Genomic DNA, 25,229 nt, shown 5'->3' on the forward strand with positions numbered 1-25,229 from the left:
GTGGGATTAGGTGCAGTGTTGTCCCAAATTGTGAATGGGGAGAAAAACCCCATAGCATTCCTAAGCAGAAAACTGACCCCCATTGAACGAAGATACACTTTTGTAGAAGAGGAATGTCTAGCCATCAAATGGGCTCTTTAGAGATTAAAATACTATCTGTTGGGGTGACAGTTTAGGCTCTTAACTGACCATGCCCCTCTCAAGTGGATGACCCAAAATAAGGAGTAAAATGCAAGAGTTACCAGATGGTTCTTGGCTCTACAGAATTTCAAATTTATAGTAGAACATAGACCTGGTAGCCAACAAGCTAACGCTGATGCCATCTCCAGAGTTTACAGTTTGTTTGCCCAAGGTGCTCAACCCCACGGGTTTGAGCAGCGCAGGGGGATATGAAGAGGTGAAGTGAACAATGGTATATATGTTCCTCCACGGATTGTTAGATTTGCAATATAAGGTAGCAGCAATGATTTCATAGTAAAGAAAGATAGTTCTTTCCCCTATGTTAGTAAAGCCTGTTCTGGGGCTTGTTTTACTGGGAGTCTGATAGAGCTCTGGGAGGGACAGGCGCTCAGTTCTGTGGACCGCATGTTTTCTGCCTAGGTCTTGATTAAGGCAGATGGTCCAAGCTCTGGGGGTGGTGGGTGAGGCAACTAGGAGCATGGCCGCTTAAAACTGAACTCGGCTGTAATTGTTTGCTTTGTAAAGGACACTTACCTTTAACCAAGGACTTTATCAGACCACAGATACAGTAAGGCATAGTAGAGCAGAAGTTTACTTTCTTATAAGTTATGACAAGAGGACTTTTCCTTCTGTTTTTGACTATCCTTTGGATTAAACATGAAACTGTGAGTGTGTCCCTACCTTGAGCCTGATTCCCTACAAAGCGTATAAATGTTAGGCATTAAAATCTGCAGTAAACTGTACACACCCTGTCTATTACTGAAAGTGCTGGGAGCTCATTAGTTAAAGCCCAGGGACTGTAACCATTGGAAAGGGGGTGGACTTTATAATGTCGTAACTGTTTAGTTAAGTTACTAATACAATTCATTTGGCGAGATGAATAAAAATCCCTTCTTTGAAATGCTGTGAGTTTAGTACTAACTACAAATCTTGGAGCTAAAAACAGGTGTACATAGAAAGGTCAGTCTTATTAACAATGCTGTTTTTTATCTTCATGTATTAACAGATGTTATGCATGCTTGATTGTTTATAATATTCCAAACTTTATTTTAAATATATTCTAAGAAGTAAATGTGTAGTTCACAATAACATGCAGTGACTGTTATCAACGTTTTGTTTAGTACTTAAACTGACTTTTATAACTATATAAAATAGAGAAAAAATAATTGTAAGATGTAAAAATGTAGTTGGAAAATAGATCCACAGTAGTAATTCTTGCACAAATAAGAAAATTGTTCTGACAAAAAAAAAACGATTCTGGATGTACAAGTTTTTGATATAACATGGTTCTGCCTAGAGAAAATGAATCTAAAGTGTTTTCGTCATTGTGACCATTTGCATACAAGGGTTGACAATAGGATAAGGAACTAGGTGTTTAATTAGGTATAGTCAGTTTGGTGCTTTTGCATCCTGTGGTGTCTTTACGTGAAAGCTGCCTAGTATCCAAGCCCAGTAGGATGTGTATACTTTAAAGGGAATGTATATATTTTTTGCATATGGCCAGTATTTATTATGTTGAGGACTGAACGATATACAGTATATATATTGTACATTTTGTTTTTAGTCAAGTAGACTTTCTATGCATTTTAAAATTTCATAAAGACATTACCTGCCAGTTTGTGAAGCTGTTCACATGTTTAGCTAGATCAAAATATAACTCAATAGAATAATCCTTGTCTGCTCTGTAAGGCTTTATGCAAAAAAATGTTCTTTGAAATTTTCACATCAATATGTTCAAAAACGAACATCAATTTGACCCCACTAAAGAAAAAAAACAAACAATTTAACAGAAAGTATATGGTGTTCTTACTGAGTTCTGAAGGAAGGCTTTCATGGTAGACACATTTACAGAGCCCTTATGCTTTAAATCAGGGGTCTTCAAACTTTTCAAATAAAGGGGCAGTTCATTGTCCTTAGATTTTTGGGGGGCTGGATTATGACCAGTGGGAGTAGAAAATGTTCGGTCATCAGTGGGAGTGAAAAAAATTGTGTCATTGGTGTCAATGGAAGGAATAGTGCCCCATCCTTGGTATAACTGGGGGGAATAGTGCCCTATCAGTGGTGTCAATGGGAGAAATTATGCCCCACAGTTGGTGTCAGTTGAAGGAATGGTGCCTCATAGTTGGCGTCTGTAGGAGGAATAGTGCCTCATATCATTGGGAGGAATGGTGTCCAAATGCCTGGATAAAGGCAAGCAAAGGGCTGCATAATGCCTGTGGGTTACAGTTTGGAGATCACTGCTTCAAATATGACAGAAATGTCAAACATTACAGTTTCTAAGAAAAGAATATACATTTAGCATTAGTCTTTCCCATACTCCACTTATTAATTCCTTTTTATTACCTTCTATTACAGGTAACATTTCTACTACTGCAACAATGGCTGCAATCACTCCTGTGCCACGTGACAGTAATCTGTACTGGTATAAAGGCTTCTGTTTCTTGAAGGAAATTATGTCACCAGAGTTTATAGACTCCCTACATGATTTTAAAATAAGAGATGATGATGTTTTCTTGATTACATATCCAAAATCAGGTGGGTTTACCATTGCTTGCAGAAATTCTAGAAATTAGTTCAGAAATAGTCAAATATAATTGATTGTATTCAAACTTTCTCTCTGACATGAATGTGTGGATTGCAGAAAGCAGAACCTATTAAAGTGCTTGTAAATCTTTATTATTATTATTTTTTGTTTAATAAAAAATAAAGTAAAAATGTCATACTTGCCTGCACTGTGTAATGGTGTTGCACAGTGCAACCCCAATCTTCTCCTTCTGGGGCCCTCTGCAGACATACTGTATCTAGCTCCTTCCCTTCGGCAAGTGCCCCCATAGAAAACTACTTTCTATGGGCGCACTCTTGCAGGCTCAATCCTAAGCTGTGCTGCTTGTGTCTATAGACACAAAAAGCGTGGCTTGTCCCTGCCCCCCGCTCCGTCGTCATAGAATTTGATTGACTATCAATCTACCCTGTAAGGAGGAGGAGAACGGAGTGGGCTATAGCTCTTGGGTAGAGCACTGGATTGAAATTGGGCTCCAGGAGTTTTGGAAGGGGGGCTGAGGGTGATCCTATGGCACAGAAAGTTTTTTACCTTACGTCTTTAGAACCACTTTAAAAGTCCATTCTATTAACACTGTTTTCAGAAGGACCCTCAGATAATTGTGTTGCGTTATTGTGATACAATTCTCTTTTTGCCATCTCTACTTGCAAGGTGAAATGGAGCCCTGCCTTACAGTGTAACTTCACTATATTTGCAGTTACTCATTTAAAGTACCTTGGCCCACCCCCAGTCCCCCTGCAAGTCTTATACTTTTTTGTCACTCTTCCAGTCAACAATGCCACTGAGCCACTTGTCAGAATATTCATATGGATTGCTACATTTTCCATTCAGTCCTAAGGAGTCTCTGTGCTTCTTTTTTTGACTTTTTGGATTAAACCCAAATATTTCAAATGGGCATGTTGTTTAACTAAATAAAGGAATGTGTTGTGAAATAGAACCAGTTTTCACTGGCTTGTTTAATCAGATATCTGAACAGAGTCCACACTTTGATAAAATTCTGACACACATAGACTTGTTAAAGCAAATAAAAAGGATTAGAAGAATTTACAATATTTTTTTTCTTAAATTTCTATCAAATTAGTGATAGTTACATTATAAGTGATACTGCATAGCAAATTGTTATAACAACATTTCTTGAGTCTAACTTTAGGTAAAATTAAAATAAAAAAGTTAGCACAAGGGACAGTACTTACATTTAATGAGAAGTATCCCTAGTTCTGATGCTGGCTGTCCTAGCTGAAATTCAAAGTTTTCTGCCTCCTCCATTCCCCTGTAGCCATAATCTTCCGGGCTGTGAGAGGTAATGCAAGTGCTTGACCTATCACAGGCAGTGGATGATTTTTTTTTCCCCATCTGTGTCCCATTGCAGAGATTTTTCTTCACCTCCTGTCCCATAGCCAAACAGGAAGTGAGAGAAAATCCCTACAAATCAAGAGAATTCCCTGGGGACACCCAGGTCACTAGAACTAGTGTCCCCATTGGAAGATTTCCCCTCTATTACTTTTCAGGGGACAACCCAAAATGTGGGATTTTCTTTTACTTTCCCTTTCAATGATCATGGTAAACAGGACAAATGGAGAGGGTGAATCTCCTTAATGGGGGCACAGACAGCAATGAATACTGACAAACCTTCTTCTCCCTCTCCCCTCTATCCAAAACTACAAAAAAAAAGTTTTGCCTTTAGTTATATTTTAACCTCTGCAACATTGGAAGTTTATGGCTGCAGGGGTATGGGATGGAGGCAGGGGCTTCAGATTTCAAGTAGGACAGCCAGCATCAGCACAAGGGACTCATCTCATTAAAGTGATATTAAATCTTCATAATTTATTTAATATTTATGTTCGTTCACAATAGCCTTTATTAAAAAGTCTCACCTATTTTTTAAAATATATTTCTTTATACTAATTTTCTTACTTTGTTTGTCCCATTTCCTGTAGTTTCATCAGTTAAGTGCCCCTTTAACAGTGGCAATCTGATGGAGAAGCCCATGCATGTGCGCTCCCACAGTCACAGGACTACATTCCTGCGTCGGCACACTACTTGTACCCACAAGCATGGGTATCCAGGCATTGGAGAACGCAGAGGACTCTGCACGTCGTCGAGTTATCTCTTGCACAAGCAAGGAGATGCACATGCGCATGATGGGACTAGAGATGGTTTACGTCAAAACTCTTAAATATCGCAAAAGTTCTGACCCAAATGATGAACCCCATTGAAGTCTATGGGACCCGAACTTGAAAAAACAAAAGTCCCTATTTTGAAGGCTTATATGCAACTTATTGACCATAAAAAGGGTATGGGGGCAAGGCTACTGCCTTGGGGGACATGTCCAAATGCAAAAAAAACTTTTAAAAAAGATTGTTTTTAAAGGAGCAGTGATTTTAATGATGCTTAAAGTGAAATGATAAACATCAAAAATTCCTTTAAATATATTGCCTGGGGGTCCACTTAGTCTGCCTGTAAAGTGGCGCATCTGTACCATTTATAGAACCTGCTGCAACAAAACTGACATTTATAAAGAAAAAAAAGATATTTAAATTAATTTTCCCTGCAAGCTTTCTTTATTTTGTAAACAATAGCTTGGGGAGCCAGTCTGTATGAAGAGGCCACAATTTAATGCACTTGGAACGAGATTTTTTTTAATAAATTCTGGTGGCAGACTTTGGATGGAAATAACACATTTTTGCACCACAGTGAGCAAGTCTTATGTGAAGAAGCCATATTAGTACACTCAGGCCAAGATTAACAATTTTTTTTTTAACTTTTGCAGACTTTGGATAGAAGTAACAGGTGTGAAAAAATTGAGCTTTAGGTGTTGGTGGTGCCTTCACACCGTAAACCTATAGAGGTACTCTTGATGAAAGCAAGAATTGGCCTTTCTATAAAAAATTTAAATTTGATGCCCCTGTCAAACAGTTGCAGAAAAATTGGTCTCTGGGTGTTGGTGGTGCCTTCACCCTGTAACCTTCTAGAGGTACGCCTGATGAAAGCAAGAATTGGCCTTGCTGCAAAAAATTGAAATTTGATGCCCCTGTCACACAGTTGCAGACAAATTGGTCTTTGGGTGTTGGTGGTGCCTTCACCCCATAACTTTATAGAGGTATTATTGATGAAAGCAAGAATTGGCTTTGCTGTAAAAAATTTAGATTTGATGCCCCTGTCACACAGTTGCAGGCAAATTGGTCTTTGGGTGTTGGTGGTGTCTTCACCCCATAACTGGTATTATTGATGAAAGCAAGAATTGGCCTTACTGTAAAAAATTAAATTTGACATCCCTGTCACACATTTGCTGAAATATTAGTCTTTGGGTGTTGGTGTTGCCTTCACCCCGTAACCTTCTAGAGGTACTCTTGATGAAAGCAAAAATTAGCCTTGCTGTAATAAATTGAAATGTAACTCCCCTGTCAAACAGGTGTGGAAAAATTGGTCCTTGGGTGTTATTATGTCCATGAAACCTATGAAACCCATGAAAAACTACTTCAAGATAAAATCATTGTGCATGTGCTAGTGTTGCAAACCTCACTAGGTTGCCAAATAAACTAGATATAAATAAATGTTTAGAAGTGATACAAAAAAACGTGATATTACAATAACAAAAATATAGGTTTATGAAAATAAATAAATAAATCAAATAAAAATCAAATAAAAATAATATATAGTTCCAAAAATGTAAGACAAATATAAAATATTAAAAAATAGTTGAAATTATATGAAACAACCCCAAAAATTTAGCGTGCCAAGTCCAAAAAATACATTAAAAAAATCAATCCAACCAAAGTCTTATGTGATAGGTGCTTGGTGACGATACACAGGAACAAAATCCAGGGGACTTTTAAGTGCACCCCCTCTTGGGTCCCCATTCACCAGCTCCAGTAACCCCTACAGGGGTATCTCGCATAGCATATAGGCTTGATGCACCGATTATGCAGCCGGGCTCCAACTTTACCAACCAGTATCCAGCTCCTATGGACCTTCCAAGGATATCCTGCAGCTGGATCGAATTGTGTGTGCAAAAGATCCTTCTCCAAGCCCAAATCAACCAGCTGTACTCCTCTCCTAATGCTCTCTCCAATATCCAGTATAGGTAAGGTTTTGATGCAAGAAATGAGATATGGGCTCCGATAGTGTAGTATTTAAATAAGGAAATGTTTTTATTCCAAAGTTAAAACAATAAAAAAAGAAAGACAAAAAAAGTAAAAATAAGAAATAAAAACAAATGTTCCATACTATGGAAACTCCTTACAAAGTCTTACAACTACAGGAGAAATGACAGCTTCAGACCCATGGTGTGTCTCGCTTGCAGCGTGCGCTCCAGCTGCGTTCCACAGGCTCACTGACCGCTATCACACCCGGAAATTATGTCAGTGCGTGACTCCGCCTTACGCACATTTCATTATCATACGTCTTCTGAGGCACTGCCTCAGAAGACGTATGATAATGAAACGTTCATCTTCAATTCACCTTTATACGGGCCTTATTGAGCCTTGCCACTGACCGCGCCAGGTGCCAAGTCGTCCGGGCCACAATGTCAGACCACAATACCAGCATGTCAGGAAAGGCCGTGCGGAGCCACAGGAAATCAAACTTGACATCTATAATTAGCTCTCGAATGGAACGAACCCTCAAATCGTTCCTGCCAACATGGAGTACCAAAATGTCAGGCGGCCGATCCCGGGTATCCCCAACCAGGGAATACACACTTCCCTCCTAGAAATACCCAGCTGCCTACCATCGGGTCTAACGTCAGCTTGTCTGGCCCCCCAAAAAGCATATGAGTGGCCCATAATCCGGACGAGGCGTAGTTGCACACCATCTGAAAGAAAAGAACAAAAACACCACAGGATAGCACCAAGACAAACAATGAACACACACCACACATGAAAAACACATAAAGACTTGCACCCCACTACAACCCCTCCCCCTCCATCAACGGCTATTCCAACAACAACTGTGGGTGAATGTAGGTACAGAATCTCTTGGATTCCCATCTACCAATCTGTTTTACAGCCGCCACGTCCAGCACGTACCGGGCGTCCTCCATGGCCGCCCTGATGCGAGGCATATTGTGTGTGATCCAAACCCACTGCCCCAAGACTCTTCCAAAAAACTGACACCAATTGAAACTTAGATAAAGGAGTCGCATCCCCATGTAACAAGAACTAACGCCTAGCATGCTGGCGCTTGGGTAGCTTCCGATACCCCTTTAAAGCCTGATCGACCCAAAAATCCTTTGTAAAATTCGCCATGCCCTGTAATTTGAAGAAAAAGGCCAAGCCAGCCAGTTTCCGCTCAATGGCAGACACCGACCCACCTCACTCCATGTTCCTGGAAACAAAGTAAAGAACCAGCAGCCTGACCTCCAGCCTGTCCTGTTCAACCCCGGCTTGCATAACCATCCCCAACCATTCCTGCCATACCTTGGCATAGGCCACCCACTTGGACTCACTCACCACTTCAAGGCAATCTCCCATAGCCATCCGGGACAAGGAACCCCCTCCTTCTTGGCCGCCGGAGCCAGCTCTCTGAACCTTTACCACTGAAACTGAGACAAGGAGTCAGCCAAAGTATTGTCGACACCAGGAATGTGGACAGCGTATAGAAAAATGTTCAGCTGCAAGCAACGCAGCACCGTGTGGCACAGCAGCTGTATTACTGGCTGTGACGACGCTGAGATGTGGTTGATGACTTGAACCCCTCCCATGTTGTCACAATTTAACTGTATTTTCAAGTTCCGACAAGACTCACCCCAGATTTCCATAGCCAGCATCACCTGAAAAAGTTCCAGGAGAACCAGGTTACGTAGAAAGCCCGCGTCTACCCAGGAACGTGGCCAAGGTTCCGCGCTCCAGTGACCCTGATAGAAAGCCCCATCACCTGTTGCGGCTGCGTCCGAAAACAGCTCCAAGTCGAAGTTACTCACCAGACTGGACATCCAAACCGATCGACCATTATAAGATTCCAAAAACGTGCCACACCCTCAAGTCCTTTCAATGTTCTTTATTGAGATGGATAAAATGGGTCAGGGCCTTAACCCCTGCTGTAGCTGCCAACAGCCGTCGGCAAAACACCCTACCCATGGGAATAATGCGACATACAAAATTTAACTTACCCAGCAGCGATTGTAGCTTCCGAAGCTGAATCTTGTGCTGTCTCAAAATCCCCCGAATCTCCATCTTGAGCGCCACCAATTTATCCTCCGGCAGGCGGCACTCCATAGCGACTGAGTCTAGAACTATGCCCAAAAAACTGATTACGGTAGTCGGGCCTTATGTCTTATCTGCAGCCAACGGAATACCGAATCTACCCGCAATGTGCTGCAATGTGGACAGAAGTATCGCACACACCCATGCAAAGGAAATCATCCAAATAATGAATGACGGAATTCAGACGTGATACGTCTCTAACTACCCATTCCACAAAAGAGCTGAACGTCTCGAACAAGGTGCAGGAAATGAAGCAGCTCATGGGCAGGCATCGATCCACATAAAATTCCTCTTGCCAGTAGAGGAAGCTGTTCCGATGGACTGGAGGCAAACGAAAAGCGGATTCAATGTCGGATTTTGCCATCAGCGCCCCTTTTCCATATAAGCGAACCCACCCAACAGCTGCGTCAAAGGAAGTATAAGACACCGTACATGCTTCAGGATCTATAGAATCATTGACTGAACCTCCCTTGGGGAAAGCGAGGTGGTGAATAAGGTGAAACTTATGCGGTTCCTTCTTAGGCACCCCCCCAGAGGCAAAATCACTAAGTCCTGCAAAGGCTTAACAGAGAATGGCCTGCCCATACGACCCAGTTCCACTTCCTTAGCCAACTTCTCGGAAACCACCCCAGGATGCTGAAATACAGAACGCAAATTCCGCGCCATAGGCGGGGACTGCAGCCAAAGAACATGGGATCCTAAAACCCTCCAAAAATCCTGCGCCCAATAGCCTTGCCGAGTCCCGGTCCAGGTACCTATTTAGGAAAGGTTACAACCTTCCCCCCTCACCTCTTATTAGAAAACTCTCCGGCGCGGCCCTTACCTTTGTTGAAGCAGTGGGACATGGGATGTGAACCTCCACATCCAGAACACCGGTGCTTAAAATGGCAGGAACCCCCAAACTTACATGATCCCTCATTGTATTACCAGCAGGGACCCCATTTTTTACCGGCCAGTTGCAGGGCCGGACTGGGAATAAAATCCAGCCCTAGAAAAAATTTCAAACCAGTCCCACAGCATTATTATACCAGCGCAACAGCATAATGTCATTATTTTCTTGTTCATGAAAGGGAAAACCATACATTTTAAAGCACATTTGAAGAGTGTATTATATAAAGATAAGACAGATATGAAATCACATAGGGCTTTATATATATATCTATATATATATATATATATATATATATATATATATATATAAGCAAATTCCAGTTAAAAGTGGTAAGTGGTCAATCATGAAGGGGGACCCCAGGAACTCAGAACGTGGGGGGGGGGGACCACCTTCCGCAGAAAGAATACACTAAGCTAAGGGGGGGTGGGTTACTGATATAAGGGGGAAACCCTTTATATCAGTGCCCCCTTAAATTTTCGTATTCACTCCCCCCTTACATCAGTGACCCCCCCTTCAGACTGGCCTGGTGGTGCTGTCACTGACCTCCTCTCAGGTGCACTGTGCAGGGCTCAGTCAGTCGGCTCCAGCTCGGTGGCTCTGGTTTTATCCTATTGTCTCCTCTCCACAGTCCACACACGTCTGACTTCTCCCATGACCCCCATCCTGGTGGTGCTCCCACTCTTGGCTCCTCTCCAGACTCCCTCAGAGACTGCAGACATGATACAGGAGCTCAATGCAGCCTCACCAGTGCCCATCAAATGCAGCCTCATCAGTGCCAATCAAATGCAGCCTCACTGTGCCCATCAATGCAGCCTCACTGTGCCCACCAATGCAGCCTCACTGTGCTCATCAAATGCACCTTTACTCTGCCCATGAATGCAGTCTCACTGTGCCCATGAATGCAGCCTCACTGTGCCCATCATTGCAGCCCCTCCTGTGCCCCATGTCCCAGTCTGCAGTCCCTGTCTGTGGGAAGGTGTGTTGTTGATGCTCGGTACGGTACCTTGCATGCCAGCAGGATATCCATGATGGCCAGCAGCAGGCAGGGTCTGTTCTTGTTTTGGATGGGGACAGTGCTCCTTCCAGAGGATCTATTTGCTGTGAGATGGAGTGGTCCCTGGCTACCTGCACCTTCAGCCGTCCTCATTTTCTGGCCCCAGTCAGCCTGTCCTCTGGTCCTGGGGAAGTAGAGAGCACTGGGTGGGAGCTGGAGAGAAGGGGGAGCAGAGAGTACTGGCAAGGTTGGAGAGCACATGCGTGGGGGCGAAGAGCAGGGGGGAGTGGAGATCACAGGGGTGGGGAGTGGAGAGTGCTGGGGGGGACTTGAGAGCACTGGAGGGGCCAAAAAGAACAGGGATGGAGAGCACGGGAGGCTGAGAGCACTGGGGGTACAAAGAGCAGGGGTGAGTGGAGAGCAATGGGGGGGATCTTGAGAGCAGGGGTGGGCTGGGCCAGGGGGCAGGGTGGCAATTTCCCCCCAGGCCGTTCCAACTTATATGCAAAACGGCCAGCGGCCGCCTGCTGCCCACTGATGATTTTTTTTTCTCTGAGGAAGTCGGCGGCCGCATCCACCGATGCCCAGTCTGTAGATCCGGCCACCACTGCTGCCCACAGCCAGTGAGGTGCCTGACCAGTGGCGGAGTGATCTGCAGCCTTGTGTGCTGCACCAGGGTCTGGGAGCCAGGATGTGTCACACAAGGGGAAATCCCACCCCCTGCCTGACCATGCAGCACGACATGCTGCCCAGACTCTGGAGAGGGGCGGCCAGGAGCCGAGGACACCATTGTAGGGGGAGAGTGTGGAGGAGTGTATGGCAGCCAAGGAGTGAGTGTCGGGGGTGGAAGGCTGTCCAGTCTCCTCATGCTGTGTGTGGAGGACTGGTGGCAGCCCGCTCTGCTGGGACTTGTAGTGCCCTCTGTGGGGGGCTGAGATATGGAAGCCTCCTATGCTGGGACTTGTAGTGCCCTAGACTGTGGTGGGACTGAGGATTCCTCAGTCCCAGAGAGGGCACTAAAAGTCCCATCAGAGTGGGCTGCCATTCTTCAGTCCCCTGTAGTGTAGGGCACTACAAGTCCCAGCATATCAGTCTGCTCTTACAGAACAGGAGAAGGAGCTGGGGGGAGGGGGGTTGTTCTGGGAGGGAAGAGAAGGAGGCACAGGTTCAAGATCGGGTGTATTTTTGCTGAGAGGGGGGATTTCTGCTGGGAGGGAGAGATGGGGGAGTATTTTTGCTAAGAGGGGGGATTTATTTTTGGAGAGTGAGATGGGAGAGTATTTGTGATGAGAGGGGGGTCTATGTTGGGAGGGGAATATGGGGGAGAATTTTTTCTAAGGGGGGGATTTATGCTGGGAGGGGGAATGTATGCTGGGAAGTGAGACGGGAGAGGATTTATGCTGGGAGGGGGAAATGGGGGAGGATTTGTTCTGAGAGGGGGATTTATGCTGGGAGGGAAAGATGGGGGAAGATTTCTGCTAAGGGGGGATTTGAGCTGGGAAAGGAGGTGGAGGCAGTGGTTTGTACTGAGAAGGGGGATTTGTACTGGAAGGGGTTATGTGAGGGTAAGGATTTATGCTGAAAGGGGGGATTTTTGCTGCTAGAGGGGGGAGATGGAGGGGGCGGGGGTCTATGCTTAGAGGAGAGGGGGGATTGGGAGCAAAATAATTTGTGAATTAAGGGGTTTTAGGGGGATTTATGTTGTAAGGGGGATATGGGGAGTAGGAGAGAAAAAGGGGGGGAGAAAAAAGATGGTCCGCTCAAGAACAGGCTGTTATAAACCTAAATAATTTTATTGTGTCATATTTACTACAGTGCAACTATCCACAAAACCATGTATTAAAAATAGGGCAACAGTCCTATTATGTGCAGGTGGCCACCATGAACATTCCACATTCATCCGTCACTCATGCACTCGCACCCTTATGAATCATGTTAGGGGAGACCCGGGTCTATACAGTTTCCTCAAAGTCCTGAGCAGGATAATTTATGTAATGCTGAACCTACGGTCTTTTCTCAATAAAGTGCAGGTGCTGGTGATGGATGAGAAGCCATTCAGATGTGATCCCGATGAACCAGATAAAGATACATATGTCAATACGACAAAAATAAGGAACTAAAAAGTCCCAATTTGATCAGTTAGATAGCGGCAGAAAAATGGGGAGTGAGGATTTGTGCTGAGAGGGGGGATTTGTGCTAGAAGGGGGTATATGGGGGTGAAGAGTTTGCCCTGGGCACTGGAAGATCTTTTCCCAGCATTGGCGCACTCTACAAATTGCAAGGGCGGAGCTGTGAAGAGAGAAAGCTGGGTGCAGACGTGAGGACTGGATTGGAAGCTGCTCCAGCCTGTACTGACGCGGTGGCCACTGTGGCGGCCGGGAATAGCAGACTTGTGAGTACCTGGTGGCCCTGCCGAGTGGAGTGGCACACACACGTGTTTCTTTGGTAAGAGAGCCCCCCAGCTAGTTCAGGTGTATAGAGTGGCAGTGTGAGTACCTGAGTCTTGGCCCTGCTGAGTGGAGTGGCGCACATGTTTCTTCGATAAGGAAGATGCCCCAGCCCAGGTGTACATAGTGGGAGTACCTGGGTCCTGGTCCTGATGATTGGAGTCACTCAGCAGGGCCAGGACCCAGGTACTCCCTATTTAACATTACCACATTCTGAACTATGTAAGTCATCTCAGGATCCACACCCCTTTAAGCCACGCCCAAAATTTAGTGAAACTTAAACCATGCCCACTTTTTGCAACAGCGCACTTTGCCTTTCACACTGCATAGGGGGGGGGCCCACTTTGGATCTCACACAGGGGCCCATTGATTTCATGATACGCCCCTGGTTGTAGTCCATGCGCGCTCAAGATCCCGGTGGGTGGAGAACTGTGAGCAGCGCAACACAGCCAGGAAACTACAACTCCCAGATCTTGGAGGCAGGCAAAGGCAGCAGGGAGCGCCATGGAGTCGGGACCTACGTGACTGGCTCAGGCTGCAAGTTTATTTGACCCCAGGACAGCAGCATCGTGCCCCCAGGACCAGAGGAGGCCATGCAAGGACCTGCTGAGCTGACACGGGCAGCTGCCATCGCTGAGGTGAGAGACCCTGACAACTGCAGCTAAACCCCACACCCCATCTACCCCCCCATACACCCTATTTACCCTGCCTAGGCCAGTGCTCACCCAGTAACCTCAAAATAGCCCTCAACACTGTGGGCCTGCTGGGAGCTGGCCATGGCCTGTTGATCCTGCTAGAAGCTGGCCATGGCCAGCAGGACCCACAGCCCATGGCCAGCTCCCAGCAGGACCCATAGGTCAGTGGCCAGTAGAACCTACAGGTCAGCAGGACCCACAGGTTAGTGGCCATAGCCTGTGGGGCCTACGGGCCACTAGCCTAGGGTGACCAGATGTCTCTGGTCTCCTGGGGCAGTCCCCGGACTGAGGACACTGTCCCTGGATTAAGTCTGTCCCCGGTTTTGTCCCCGCTGTGCAGGGCCAATCCAGGGAGGGTGCACCGCAATCTGGGGCATTGAGAGGGCGCCCAGGCCCGACCCTACCATGGATCCTGTTGGGCCCATTGGGCTGCCTCAGAGGGGGGGACGAGCACCGCCATATTACGCAGAGCGGGTATCTCCTGCATACCTGGCAGCTGCTATCATACGAAGTCTCACCTCATGGAGTGGCTCCTATGATAGACAACACACTGATGGCGTCTATCATAGGAGCCAGTCCAGGAGGTGGGACTTCGTGTGACATCAGCCATGCTGGGTAAGTGGGAGATCTCTATTCTGTGTAATCCAGCGGCTTTCCTCTCTCTAATCCCCATGCACTGAACAGACTGCATTGATGGGCACTGCACACACTGCATTGATGGGCGCTGATGAGGCTGAGCTGATGGGCACTGGTGAGGCTGCACTGATGGGCACTGGTGAGGCTGTGCTAATGGGCACTGGTGAGGCTGTGCTGAGGGGCACTGGTGAGGCTGTATTGATGGGCACTGGTGATGGTGAGCTAATTCCATAGTTCAATGGGCCACTTGACTGGAGTTGCCCCCCAGGCCTAAGGCTGCCAGCCCTCCCCTGCTTGAGTGCACCAGTGGGGGCCATAAAGAACAGGGGTGGAAAGCACGGGGGACTGGAGAGCATTATGGGGGGTGGAGAGCACTGGCGGGGTTGAAGAGCACATGGGTGGGGGCAAAATGCAGGGGGAAGTGTAGAGTACAGGAGTGGGGAGCGGAGAGTGCTGGGGGGGAGCTTGAGAGCACTGGTGGGGGAGCCAAAAAGAACAGGGGTGGAGAGCACGGGGGCAGAGTGCACTGGGGGGGGCAGAGAGAACAGTGGTGGAGAGAACTGGGGGGGGGACGGGGGGGAGCCAGGGAGCACAAGGAGAACTGGGAGGGGGCAGTAAAAGAAGTTGGATAGGAGGATCGGCAGGGGGGCCGCATATAGAGGAAATGAGCTTTCTATATTCCTCCATGCAGCCGCTGAATGCTTGATTCTCCTCCTCTCCCTCCTGCAAGCATTCAGCATCTACATGGAGGAATATAGAAAGCTCATTTCCTCTATATGCGGCCCCCCTGCCGATCCTCCTATCCAGGCACACAGGGCGGGCTGTACGGGCGGGCATTTCCTCCTGTGGATTACAAGAGCTGGCTGGGTCTGTGTTCGGCGGCGGTGGCGCTGTAACACGGCCCCGCCCCCTAGACTGGCTCATGTGATAGGCGGAACATTGATTCTATCTACTATCACATGAGCCGATCTAGGGGGGCGAGAACGTGTTACAGTGCCGCCGCCGAACACAGACCCAGCCAGCTCTATGATACACAGGAGCAGGAGAGAAGGGAGCACTGCAGCCGCAACTCAAAGCAGGCCCGAGGGCAGGCGGCCTCCCGAGAAATCTCCCGGTATCCAAGTAGGCCAGTCCGGCCCTGGACAGTTGTCTTGGAGAAGGTGCACCCCCGGCCCCCCCTGGAAAAAACTGACTCGGGGCCCGAGCTGAGGACATCAGACGCATACAGAGGCTAATGTCTTTGTGATCCCAGTGAAGAGACAGACGGATGGACGGCCCTGCGCTGCCAGAACTGCTCATCGTACCTTAGCCATGCTGATCCCCCTTAGACTTGGTGAGCCTCTCCGATGGTGCCCATGTAACAAGAAAGAGCTGAACAGTGTTCAGGGCTCTTCTCCCCTATAACGCTTGGCATTATGGCGAACGCCTGTAGCCAGTTAGCGAATGTCCATGGAATCAATCTGTACCTCCGCTTCTCCTCATCCTCCTTCTTGGAGTCGTCAGGCTTAAGCCTATCTAAGTTAGATTTCTCTAGGGGTAGTAAAGAGAAGATCTCCACATACCCTTGCAAATTTTTTCCCGGACTTCCTGTTTCAAATGTGCCCCCAAAGGCCCCTCAAAGCACACGTACACCTCACATTTTGCTGCATAAGCAATCCTAACCACATCCGTCCTACCCGTGACCTCCTGCAATGCTCTGGCCTTCTCCCCTGCCTTCGTACCTACCGACACCATGGCCGGGGGCGCTACAGTAAGCTCCGTAGGGGCCAGTGTGATACCTGTGATGGGGGTGGGGGGCCACTCTGTTCAAGCCCATCCCCCCGCCATCCACCATAGCCCCGCCAACTGACTGGACCCACGGTGACACCTGCCGGGGCTGGTCTCCTTTTCCTCTTGCAAATCGCTGCACTAAATCCCGAAGACCCTCCAGCAAGTCTTGTAGCTGCGCCTCTGTCTCGGAAGTGGCAGGCGGAGTGCCCGCCACTTGTGGGCCAGCCACCGCGGCCACAGATGCCTGTGGCACGGCTCTGGCAGGCACTGCAGCAACCCCATCCACTACACCCAACAACCCACACAGTGCAACATTAAAACAATTAGTAGATAATGCAGAGGACTTACTAGGCTGACCAGGAGTGCCCCCAACAGCCACCGCTCCAGAATCCATCGGTGCCGCGCGACCCTGCGCATCCTCTTCCTCCGAGCAGGAAAGCTCTCCTTCTGACCACTCATCTGGAGCTTGTTGGTCCGCCATCTGCAACATCCCATGCAAGGAGCGCCTGGATGCCGTGGATCCTTGCCATTTTTGCCCCGCCCACCAGCACCGGATGCGCCCTCCGCTGCGCAAGCCCCCTCGATTTGGGCCATGTTCAGCAGCCCACAATCGTCTGCCGCCTCTCTGCCCCCTGTGCCTCACTGCGGGAGGACCCAGCACATCAGTGAAGCCGCCAGCCTTGTCTAGTAATGGCCGGGCGGGCAAGCGGCCGTGGTTGCGCTTCTCCCTCACCGGGACTCCCCACACGCAGGCACCGCTGAGGGGGAGGAGTCTGCTGGCTCCTGACATGTGCGACGATGAGGAGGGGAGAGGCGTGGTCTTGGCCCGTAGCCCCGCCCACCAAGCTCTGCCGATTGCTGATGGGCGCTTCACCGGTGGGCCTGACGGGTCCCATGTGGGGCTCCTACCGGGGCGCAAAGTTCTGGGGGAGGGTCCCGGTGAGAAACACTCCGGAGGCCTAGACCTCCGATCCCGTTGAGACTCCTGTCCCCCTGCTGCTGACCCTTATGCCTGATCCTCGGAGCAGGGAGGACACTTGGCAGTGCAGCCACTCCGGTCCACAGGTCGCGGCAGCTGCCTGCAGCTGAGCCAGGATCAAATCTACGTCGGCCATTGCATTGACGTCCAGCAGCGTGGAAACTGCTTCCTAACCTTCTGCCCCTGCCACTTCTGCCCTGGAGCCCCGTCTCCCCCTTAAATAAACATAACCCCTCCCACTCTGTTCATTTTCACCAATCCTTATACTCCACTTCCTTGCAACAAATTCCCTGCTTTTAACCCTGTGTTGCCTCCCCTTTACACACTTTCATGCCCGGCCCTTCACTATTTGTCTCTTCTTTTCCTTTCGCTTCGGGCCTAGCTTTATCACTGGTAGTTTAGCACTAAAAGAAGATTGCGCAGAGGATACCTATTGACTATTTTTTCCAGTGGCTTCTGCAGTGCTAGAGCTCAGGGGCAATTCTAGCTCAGACCAATGTTACTAGGTTTATACTGTATCTGATCACCCACCCCCCCCCACTTGGAAGCTGGAAATCACTGTAGTAGGCATTGCTACTCCATTTTTTTCTGGGTCCTGCACTGAGTGGCTGCCTTGCTGCATTGACATCACCATCCCACCTCCCTACACTGTCCAAGAGAATGCTTTGCATTACACTGTGATTGCCTTTACAGTGATGAACACTGTAACAGCAATCGTTTGAATTGTCATGAATGTGTTTCCATTCATAACAGCTTGCTTTCTGTTGACATGATGTGATTTGCTACAGTTAATCACATGGTACAGGGTGCTGTAATTGACCCAGGTATCATGTGATAGCTGTGGGCCAATCACAGCACCTCAGCACAGCTGTTATGGCTGAAACTCATTCTTAACAGTAGTGTACACATTGTGATCATGCTCATAACAGCCGCGTACCCGGAACCGTAATGCACCATGTCCGCATGCACATGAGCTTATATACATTGCTGAGCCTGGCTGTCTGTTTACTTTTTTACTATTACTACCAGTGTTTTACTTTTGTTTCTCTTTAGTCTTGATAACTACAGCACTCTTAAGGCTCATACACACTATAAAAAAATCGGGCGAACATTTTCGTTCCAAGAATTTTTTTATGATTTTCGTATAGTATGTATACAACTTTCGATTGTATATATGTATATAGTATGTATTACAATTTTCGTATGAAAATTCCCAAAGGAACAAACTTTATGTTTATTGTGTACCGATTTTGTATGATTTTTGTACAAGAAAATCATAAAAGAAAGACTATGCATTATCAGAAACAATAAACAGCAAAAAAAAAAGCCTTATGTCATATGAGAATTTTCATACGCATTTTCGTTCATCGGTTGTGATTTGCTGTGAAACATCGAGGAAAATCGGAACATCGTTCGTCCGATTTTCTTATAGTGTGTACCCCACTTAAAGCTGGTTATAGATGGATCAAAATTCCCTGCTGAACTGGCTGAATTAAGATCCATCTATGGCTGTAGCCACTTGGCAGAAAAAGGATTCTTGAATGTTCTTCCCCGTCCCCCATCCCATCGGTCCCCATCTACCCAGGCTTTGTTTTCCTGTTGCTCTTTTTATACTGTTAATGATTACCATACATTAATTCTATGCTCCCCTTTTAAGAATTGAGATACTGACTTTTTTTTTTGTTTAAAAATTAAAGGGGTTGTAAAGGTAAATGTATTTTTTCTTTAAAATAACAAACATGTTATACTTACCTTCACTGTGCAGCTCGTTCTGCACAGAGTGGCCCCGAACCTGCTCTTCTGGGGTCCCTGGGCGGCTGTCTCAGCTCCTCCCCGCAATAACTAACCACCTTAAGGCGAGCTCTCTCGCATGGTGGTTAGTTATTGCGGGCGCGCTCCCGTGATACAGCCGGCGGCTATAGCCACTCGCTGTATCACTCGGCCCCGCCCCCGGCGCGCCGCGTCATTGGCTGTGATTGACAGCAGCGCGAGCCAATGGCTGCGCTGCTTTTAATCCATCCACTATAGCCAATCAGCTACCAGACTGATCGGCTGAATGGAGGTCGGGAGCGAGTGGCCGAGTTTCGAGGTGTCAGGTAAGTAAAACGGGGGGGCTGGGGGCGGCGGTATTTTCAAAAGTTTTTTCACCTTAATGCATAGAATGCATTAAGGTGAAAAAATTGATACCTTTACAACCCCTTTAAGCTTTTTCTTGCTCACACACTAACCCTTTTTTTATACATAAGATTGTATCAATTTTTCTTCATATATGACAATATCCCATGTTTTATATATGATTATATTCTGTTTATATACAGTATATGGTTTAAATGTAATCACATATTTGGATGTTGGTCCGTTGGTCGTTATAGTCCCACGGCCATGGACCTTGTGCTCCTCTATTTAAAAGAGAAGTATGGTTTTTCTTTTTATACAACTTTCGACAGTCGATTCCGACTTTTCGTATGAAAGTTCCCAAAGGAACAAACTTTATGTTTATTGTGTACCGATTTTGTATGATTTTCGTAAAAGAAAATCAGTAAAGAAAGACTATGCATGATCAGAAACAATAAACAGCAAAAAAAAAAGCCTTTGTCATACGAGAATTTTCATACGCATTTTCGTTCATCGGTTCCGATTTGCTGTGAAACATCGAGGAAAATCGGAAGATCGTTCGCCCAACTTTCTTATAGTGTGTACCCCACTTAAAGCTGGTTATAGATTGGATCAAAATCCCCTGCTGAACTGGCTGAATTGCGATCCATTTATGGCTGTAGCCACTTGGCAGAAATTGGTCTAACAATCAACTTCTGTCAAACGGGAATTTTGCAAAGCTTTTCTCGATCAGTCGGCTGCAGCCAATTGGCTGATTAGTGTATTCTGACAGAAGAGGAGTCCCGCTGTCAAAACACAATGGCATAGTGGGGAGGATTCCTCCATCCACCTTGCGTGGATCAGGTAATCCATTTGTTTCATTTTTTCGATCATCCCACTGGCTGAAAAAAAGTTAACTATCTATGGCCAGCTAAAAGTTGGCCATAGATGGATTGAAACTTGACAGTTCAGCAGGGACTGGCTGGATTTCGATCCATGTGTAGCCACTCCTGCTCATCAGAAGTTGATCTAACAAATTATCTTATCAGGCTGGATTCACACCTACGCATTTTTTGTGCTTTTTGCATTTTGCAGATTTGCACTACAGATCGTGTTCCATAGGAAACCATGTTAAATAGACTCTAGTGCAGATCTGCAAAATGCAAAAAGCACTAAAACTGCATAGGTGTGAATCCAGCCTCAAATGGGAATGTTAGAAATTTTTGTTGATCAGTGGCTGTAGCCGCTGATCAGGGTCCCTGCTGTCAGAATACAGTGGGGTTGATTTACTAAAGGCAAATAGACTGTGCACTTTGCAAAGTGCAGTTGCACTCTGAAGGTGCATTTGCTCCAGAGCTTAGTAAATGAGGTAAAACTTCACTTTGCAAAGAATATCCAAACGTGCAAGGAAAATGGAAATGTATGCATTTTTACTTGCACGTGATTGGATGATGGACTTCTGCTCTATACTAAGCTCTGGAGCAACTGCTCTTGTAGTGTGCAACTGCATTTTGCAAAGAGCACAGTCTATTTGCCTTTAGTAAATCAACCCCAGTCTCTCAGCAAGGAGGACTCCTTTATCCACCTCACTTGGATGGAGGAATATATTCATTTTTCATGCATCAGCTCACTGGCTGAGTAATCTATGGCCAGTGGACTGCTCTTTTTTATAGAATGTTGCAGATTCGACTGACAGGCATTCAGGAGGCTATACTAGCACCTCTTAAATGCCTGTTTTGTTTTTGACAGCTGGAGGGGCTTTTTGAATGGAAATAGTGCATCACAACTGCAAGCCTATGATTGGCTCGCTGTTGCAGAATGGCCCCATTCACTTGAATCAATCATTTTCAGCAGTGATACTGCTCACTGAATGCAACAGTGGGGATTATTTTTGCCGCTTAAGAGGGAGTGGTTGGGGCAGTAAAAATGTTTAATATGTAATTAAAGTATGGCGTTAGGTTAACAATATGACTCTTGTAAAACCACACCCATTTTAAATGAATGCCCTTCCCCTAATTAGAGTACATCCTCCACCTACAATGGCTTGCTGGACACACAGCAAAAATAGGTGTCTCTGGAAATTGTTTTGAAATGTTGGCAACTATGCACCCTATCATAGAGCATCCTGGAGAGATACAGCTAAGGCCATGTTATTGCATGTGTACAAATTAATGCATTTATTTCCTTTTCACACTAAAAGGAACCATCTGGTCTCAGCAAATATTAAGCTTAATATGCAGCGAAGGGCACCGAAATGGTACTGAAAAGATTGAAACTTCTGAAAGAGTGAAATGGTTTGAGTTCCGAACACTAAATCCGGATGTAGATTACAACAGTTGTCCTTCACCTCGTTTGTTTGTATCCCATTTGTCAGAAACTTTAGTACCCCGAGGACTGAAAAATACAAAGGCAAAAGTAAGTTGCATCATTTTGGGCTGATAATGTTACTGCAATGTATTAGCTAATGTTTATAGACCAAACTAAATAATTAAATAAATAGATTTTATTTGTCCCAAAGTAAAAATGAGAACCCTCTGACTATAGCAACCCTTTTCAAAGCCAGTTGGCACACATGTTCTGGAGAAACATGCCACTCTAGACATGTGCAATTTGTTTTGGTCCAAATATAAATTCTGACAAATTTTTGGTTATTCGAAGATTCGGATGTATCCGAATCTCCGAATGAAGTAGTAACGAATTTTGTTGAAATTTGTTAAATTTCATTTCATATATTAGTTTTCCAATGTATTCCAAATTTTCAGAACGATTCAAATTCGGATCAGTCGAAAAATTATTGACTGATTCAGATTCTGTATGAAGACTAGCTGGTTAAGGTGCGGGCCAGGAAGCAGGCCGCCACGTCCTTAACAACCGATGACTCATCATCTGTCAGCGGGCTTCCCCACTGACAGCAGAAATGTAATGAAAAATTCAGAAAAAAAACTGAATGGGGTTCCCCCCCATGCCAACAGGTTTTGAGGGGAACCCCATGCTAAAATGTATTTTAAAAATGGCTTAGGGTCCCCCTAAAACCCATACCAGACCCTTATAGAGCATGCAGCCTGGCAGGCCAGGAAAGGGGGGTGAGCGATCGTGCCCCCCCGAGCCATACCAGGCCACATGCCCCCCCTTCATCCCAAAGTACCTTGTCCCTTGTCATGTTGATGGGGGCAAGAACCTTTTCCCCACAACTCTGATCGGTGATTGTGGGGGTGTGTTGGCGGGAGGATTATCAGAATCTGTAAGATCCCAGCCCCCCCCATGTGAATGAGTATGGGGTGCATAGTACCCCTACCCATTCACCAAAAAAAATTAAAAAGTAAGTAAAGATAAAACAAGTTTTTGACAAATCCTTTATTAAAAAATAGAAAAAATGTCCCCCAGTGTAGATCCATCATCAATCACGACGCCCACCGCACTGCTGGACCTGAAAAAAAGAAGAGAAAAACCCTCTGGTCTTGTCGAAGGCTCCCGCCATCTGCCTGGTCCGCGTCTGGCATTTCTTAAAGTGTAGTTCCACCCAAAAATGGAACTTCCACTTTTTGGATTCCTCCCCCCCTCCAGTGTCACATTTGGCACCTTTCAGGGGGGAGGAGGGAGCAGATACCTGTCTAATACAGGTATTTGCTCCCACTTCCTGGCATAGATCACCGCGGAGCTTGCGGTGATCTATGCCACTTCCGGCGCCTCCCCCGTCCTCCCCCGCTGTATTCTGGGTGACACACAGGTCCCAAAACACAGCAGGGACCTGAGAGGAACGCGCAGCGTGACTCGCGCATGCGCAGTAGGGAACCAGGAAGTGAAGCCGCATGGCTTCATTTCCTTATTCCCTTACCGAGGATGGCAGCGGCAGCAGCCGAGAGCCGAAGGATGGATCGGCTTCGGCTGCCGACATCGCGGGCTCCCTGGACAGGTAAGTGTCCATATATTAAAATTCAGCAGCTGCAGTATTTGTAGCTGCTGGCTTTTAATTTTTTTTTTCAGTGGACCTCCTCTTTAAATAGTTAAGGGGTGGGGCTACCCAGCGATGTCACTGAGTGGCCCCGCCTTCTTGTGATGTCATCGACCGAGACATGCTAGGGCCATCCCAAACTGAAGCAGGGACCCCAAAAAGGATTCTTGAATGTTCTTCCCTGTCCCCCATCCCATCGGTCCCCATCTACCCAGGCTTTGTATTCCTGTTGCTCTTTTTATACTGTTAATGATTACCATACATTAATTCTCTGCTCCCCTTTTAAGAATTGAGATACTGACTTTTTTTTTGTTTCAAAATTAAGCTTTTTCTTGCTCAAACACTGACCCTTTTTTATACATAAGATTGTATTAATTTTTTTCATATATGACAATATCCCATGTTTTATATATGATTATATTCTGTTTATATACAGTATATGGTTTAAATGTAATCACATATTTGGATGTTGGTCCGTTGGCCGTTATAGTCCCACGGCCATGGACCTTGTGCTCCTCTATTTAAAAGAGAAGTGTGTTTTTTTTTTTTTTTTTTTATATTCATACTTAGCTAGGTGGATGCAGCATCAGACTGATGCTGCTTCTGTCCCCCACAGTCTCTGCACTGAGAACAGAGCCACCGAACATCACCAGTGGCTCAGTTCTCTCAACTCCCTGAGCGGAGAGATGCTGACTGTCAGTCAGCATCTCTCCTCTCTGCTCCTCCACGCTCATTGGAGTGCTAAGCTGTGGAGGGGCGGGTAGCGGCTGTCTCAGTGGCTCGCTGAGACTGGCATCAGTCAAGGCAGCTGGCGGATCCAGACTTGGGAAGTCGGGATGACACGCTGTCTCGACTGATGCCAGTGACGTCAGCATAGAGTGGACTTCGGACTGCTCTCCGCTGAAAACGGGTCACAGGAGTGCAAAACTAATTTCACTCCTGTGACCCATAGGAGAAGCCCAGCCTAAAAAGCTCAGGCTGTACTTCTCCTTTAAAGAGGTGTTCCAGCCTGGGGAGAAAAAATAAAAGTCAGCAGTTACAAATGCTGTAGCTGCTGGCTTTTATTATATGGATACTTACCTGTCCAGCGAGCCCTCGATGTTGGCACCCCAGCCGATCCTTAGATCGGCTGTCGGGTGCTGCTGCCACCATCTCCACTAAGGGAAACTGGCAGTGAAGTTTTTTGGCTTCACAGATGGTTCCCTACTGCGCATGCACTTTCTAATTGGCCTGGCGGCGTAGGAAGAAGGAGGGGGCCCGAACTTCCAAAGGACGGCGCCGCTGCACCATTTCCCGGAAGTGGGGACAGGGACCTGTCAAAAACAGGTACCCGTTCAACCCCCTTCCCCCCTAAAAGGTGCCAAATGTGGCACCGGAAGGGGGAGGAAGAAAATAAGGGAAAGTTCCAGTCTTGAGTGGAACTCCACTTTAAACTGCATTAGGCCAGTAGAAGGAGCTATGAGCTCTGAACGCATAGCCTGCAATTTCCAGTTCCAGCCCTGAGCTCCTTCCCTTCCAGTGATGTAATCTCCACCTGTGTGTTCCACCCTGGTCAACGTGAGACTTCCTAGACTTAAGCCCCGTACACACGGTCGGACATTGATCGGACATTCCGACAACAAAATCCTAGGATTTTTTCCGATGAATGTTGGCTCAAACTTGTCTTGCATACACACGGTCACACAAAGTTGTCAGAAAATCCGATGGAAAAAGTCCAATGGAGCCCACACACGGTCGGAATGTCCGTCAACACGCTCCGATCGCACATTTTCCATCGGAAAATCTGACCGTGTGTACGGGGCATTACAGTGGTGCCTTGTGCTTCTA

At 46.7% G+C, this 25,229-nt stretch overlaps 1 protein-coding gene across 2 annotated transcripts in view; it reads left to right on the forward strand.

The window, feature by feature from the left end:
* Window positions 1-988: 988 nt before the first annotated feature.
* The window catches only part of LOC141140222 (amine sulfotransferase-like), a 92,835-nt gene continuing 68,594 nt past the window's right edge, over window positions 989-25,229 (forward strand). For both annotated transcript variants that reach the window (XM_073627141.1, XM_073627142.1), the window contains exons 1-3: window positions 989-1,140; window positions 2,536-2,715; window positions 21,651-21,865. In XM_073627141.1, the coding sequence (XP_073483242.1) occupies window positions 2,559-2,715; window positions 21,651-21,865 (372 nt within the window). In that variant the 5' untranslated portion in view covers window positions 989-1,140; window positions 2,536-2,558. The remainder of the gene's footprint in view (window positions 1,141-2,535; window positions 2,716-21,650; window positions 21,866-25,229) is intronic.

This window comes from Aquarana catesbeiana, linkage group LG04, assembly GCF_042186555.1.
Source record: "Aquarana catesbeiana isolate 2022-GZ linkage group LG04, ASM4218655v1, whole genome shotgun sequence".
Taxonomy (NCBI): domain Eukaryota; kingdom Metazoa; phylum Chordata; class Amphibia; order Anura; family Ranidae; genus Aquarana; species Aquarana catesbeiana.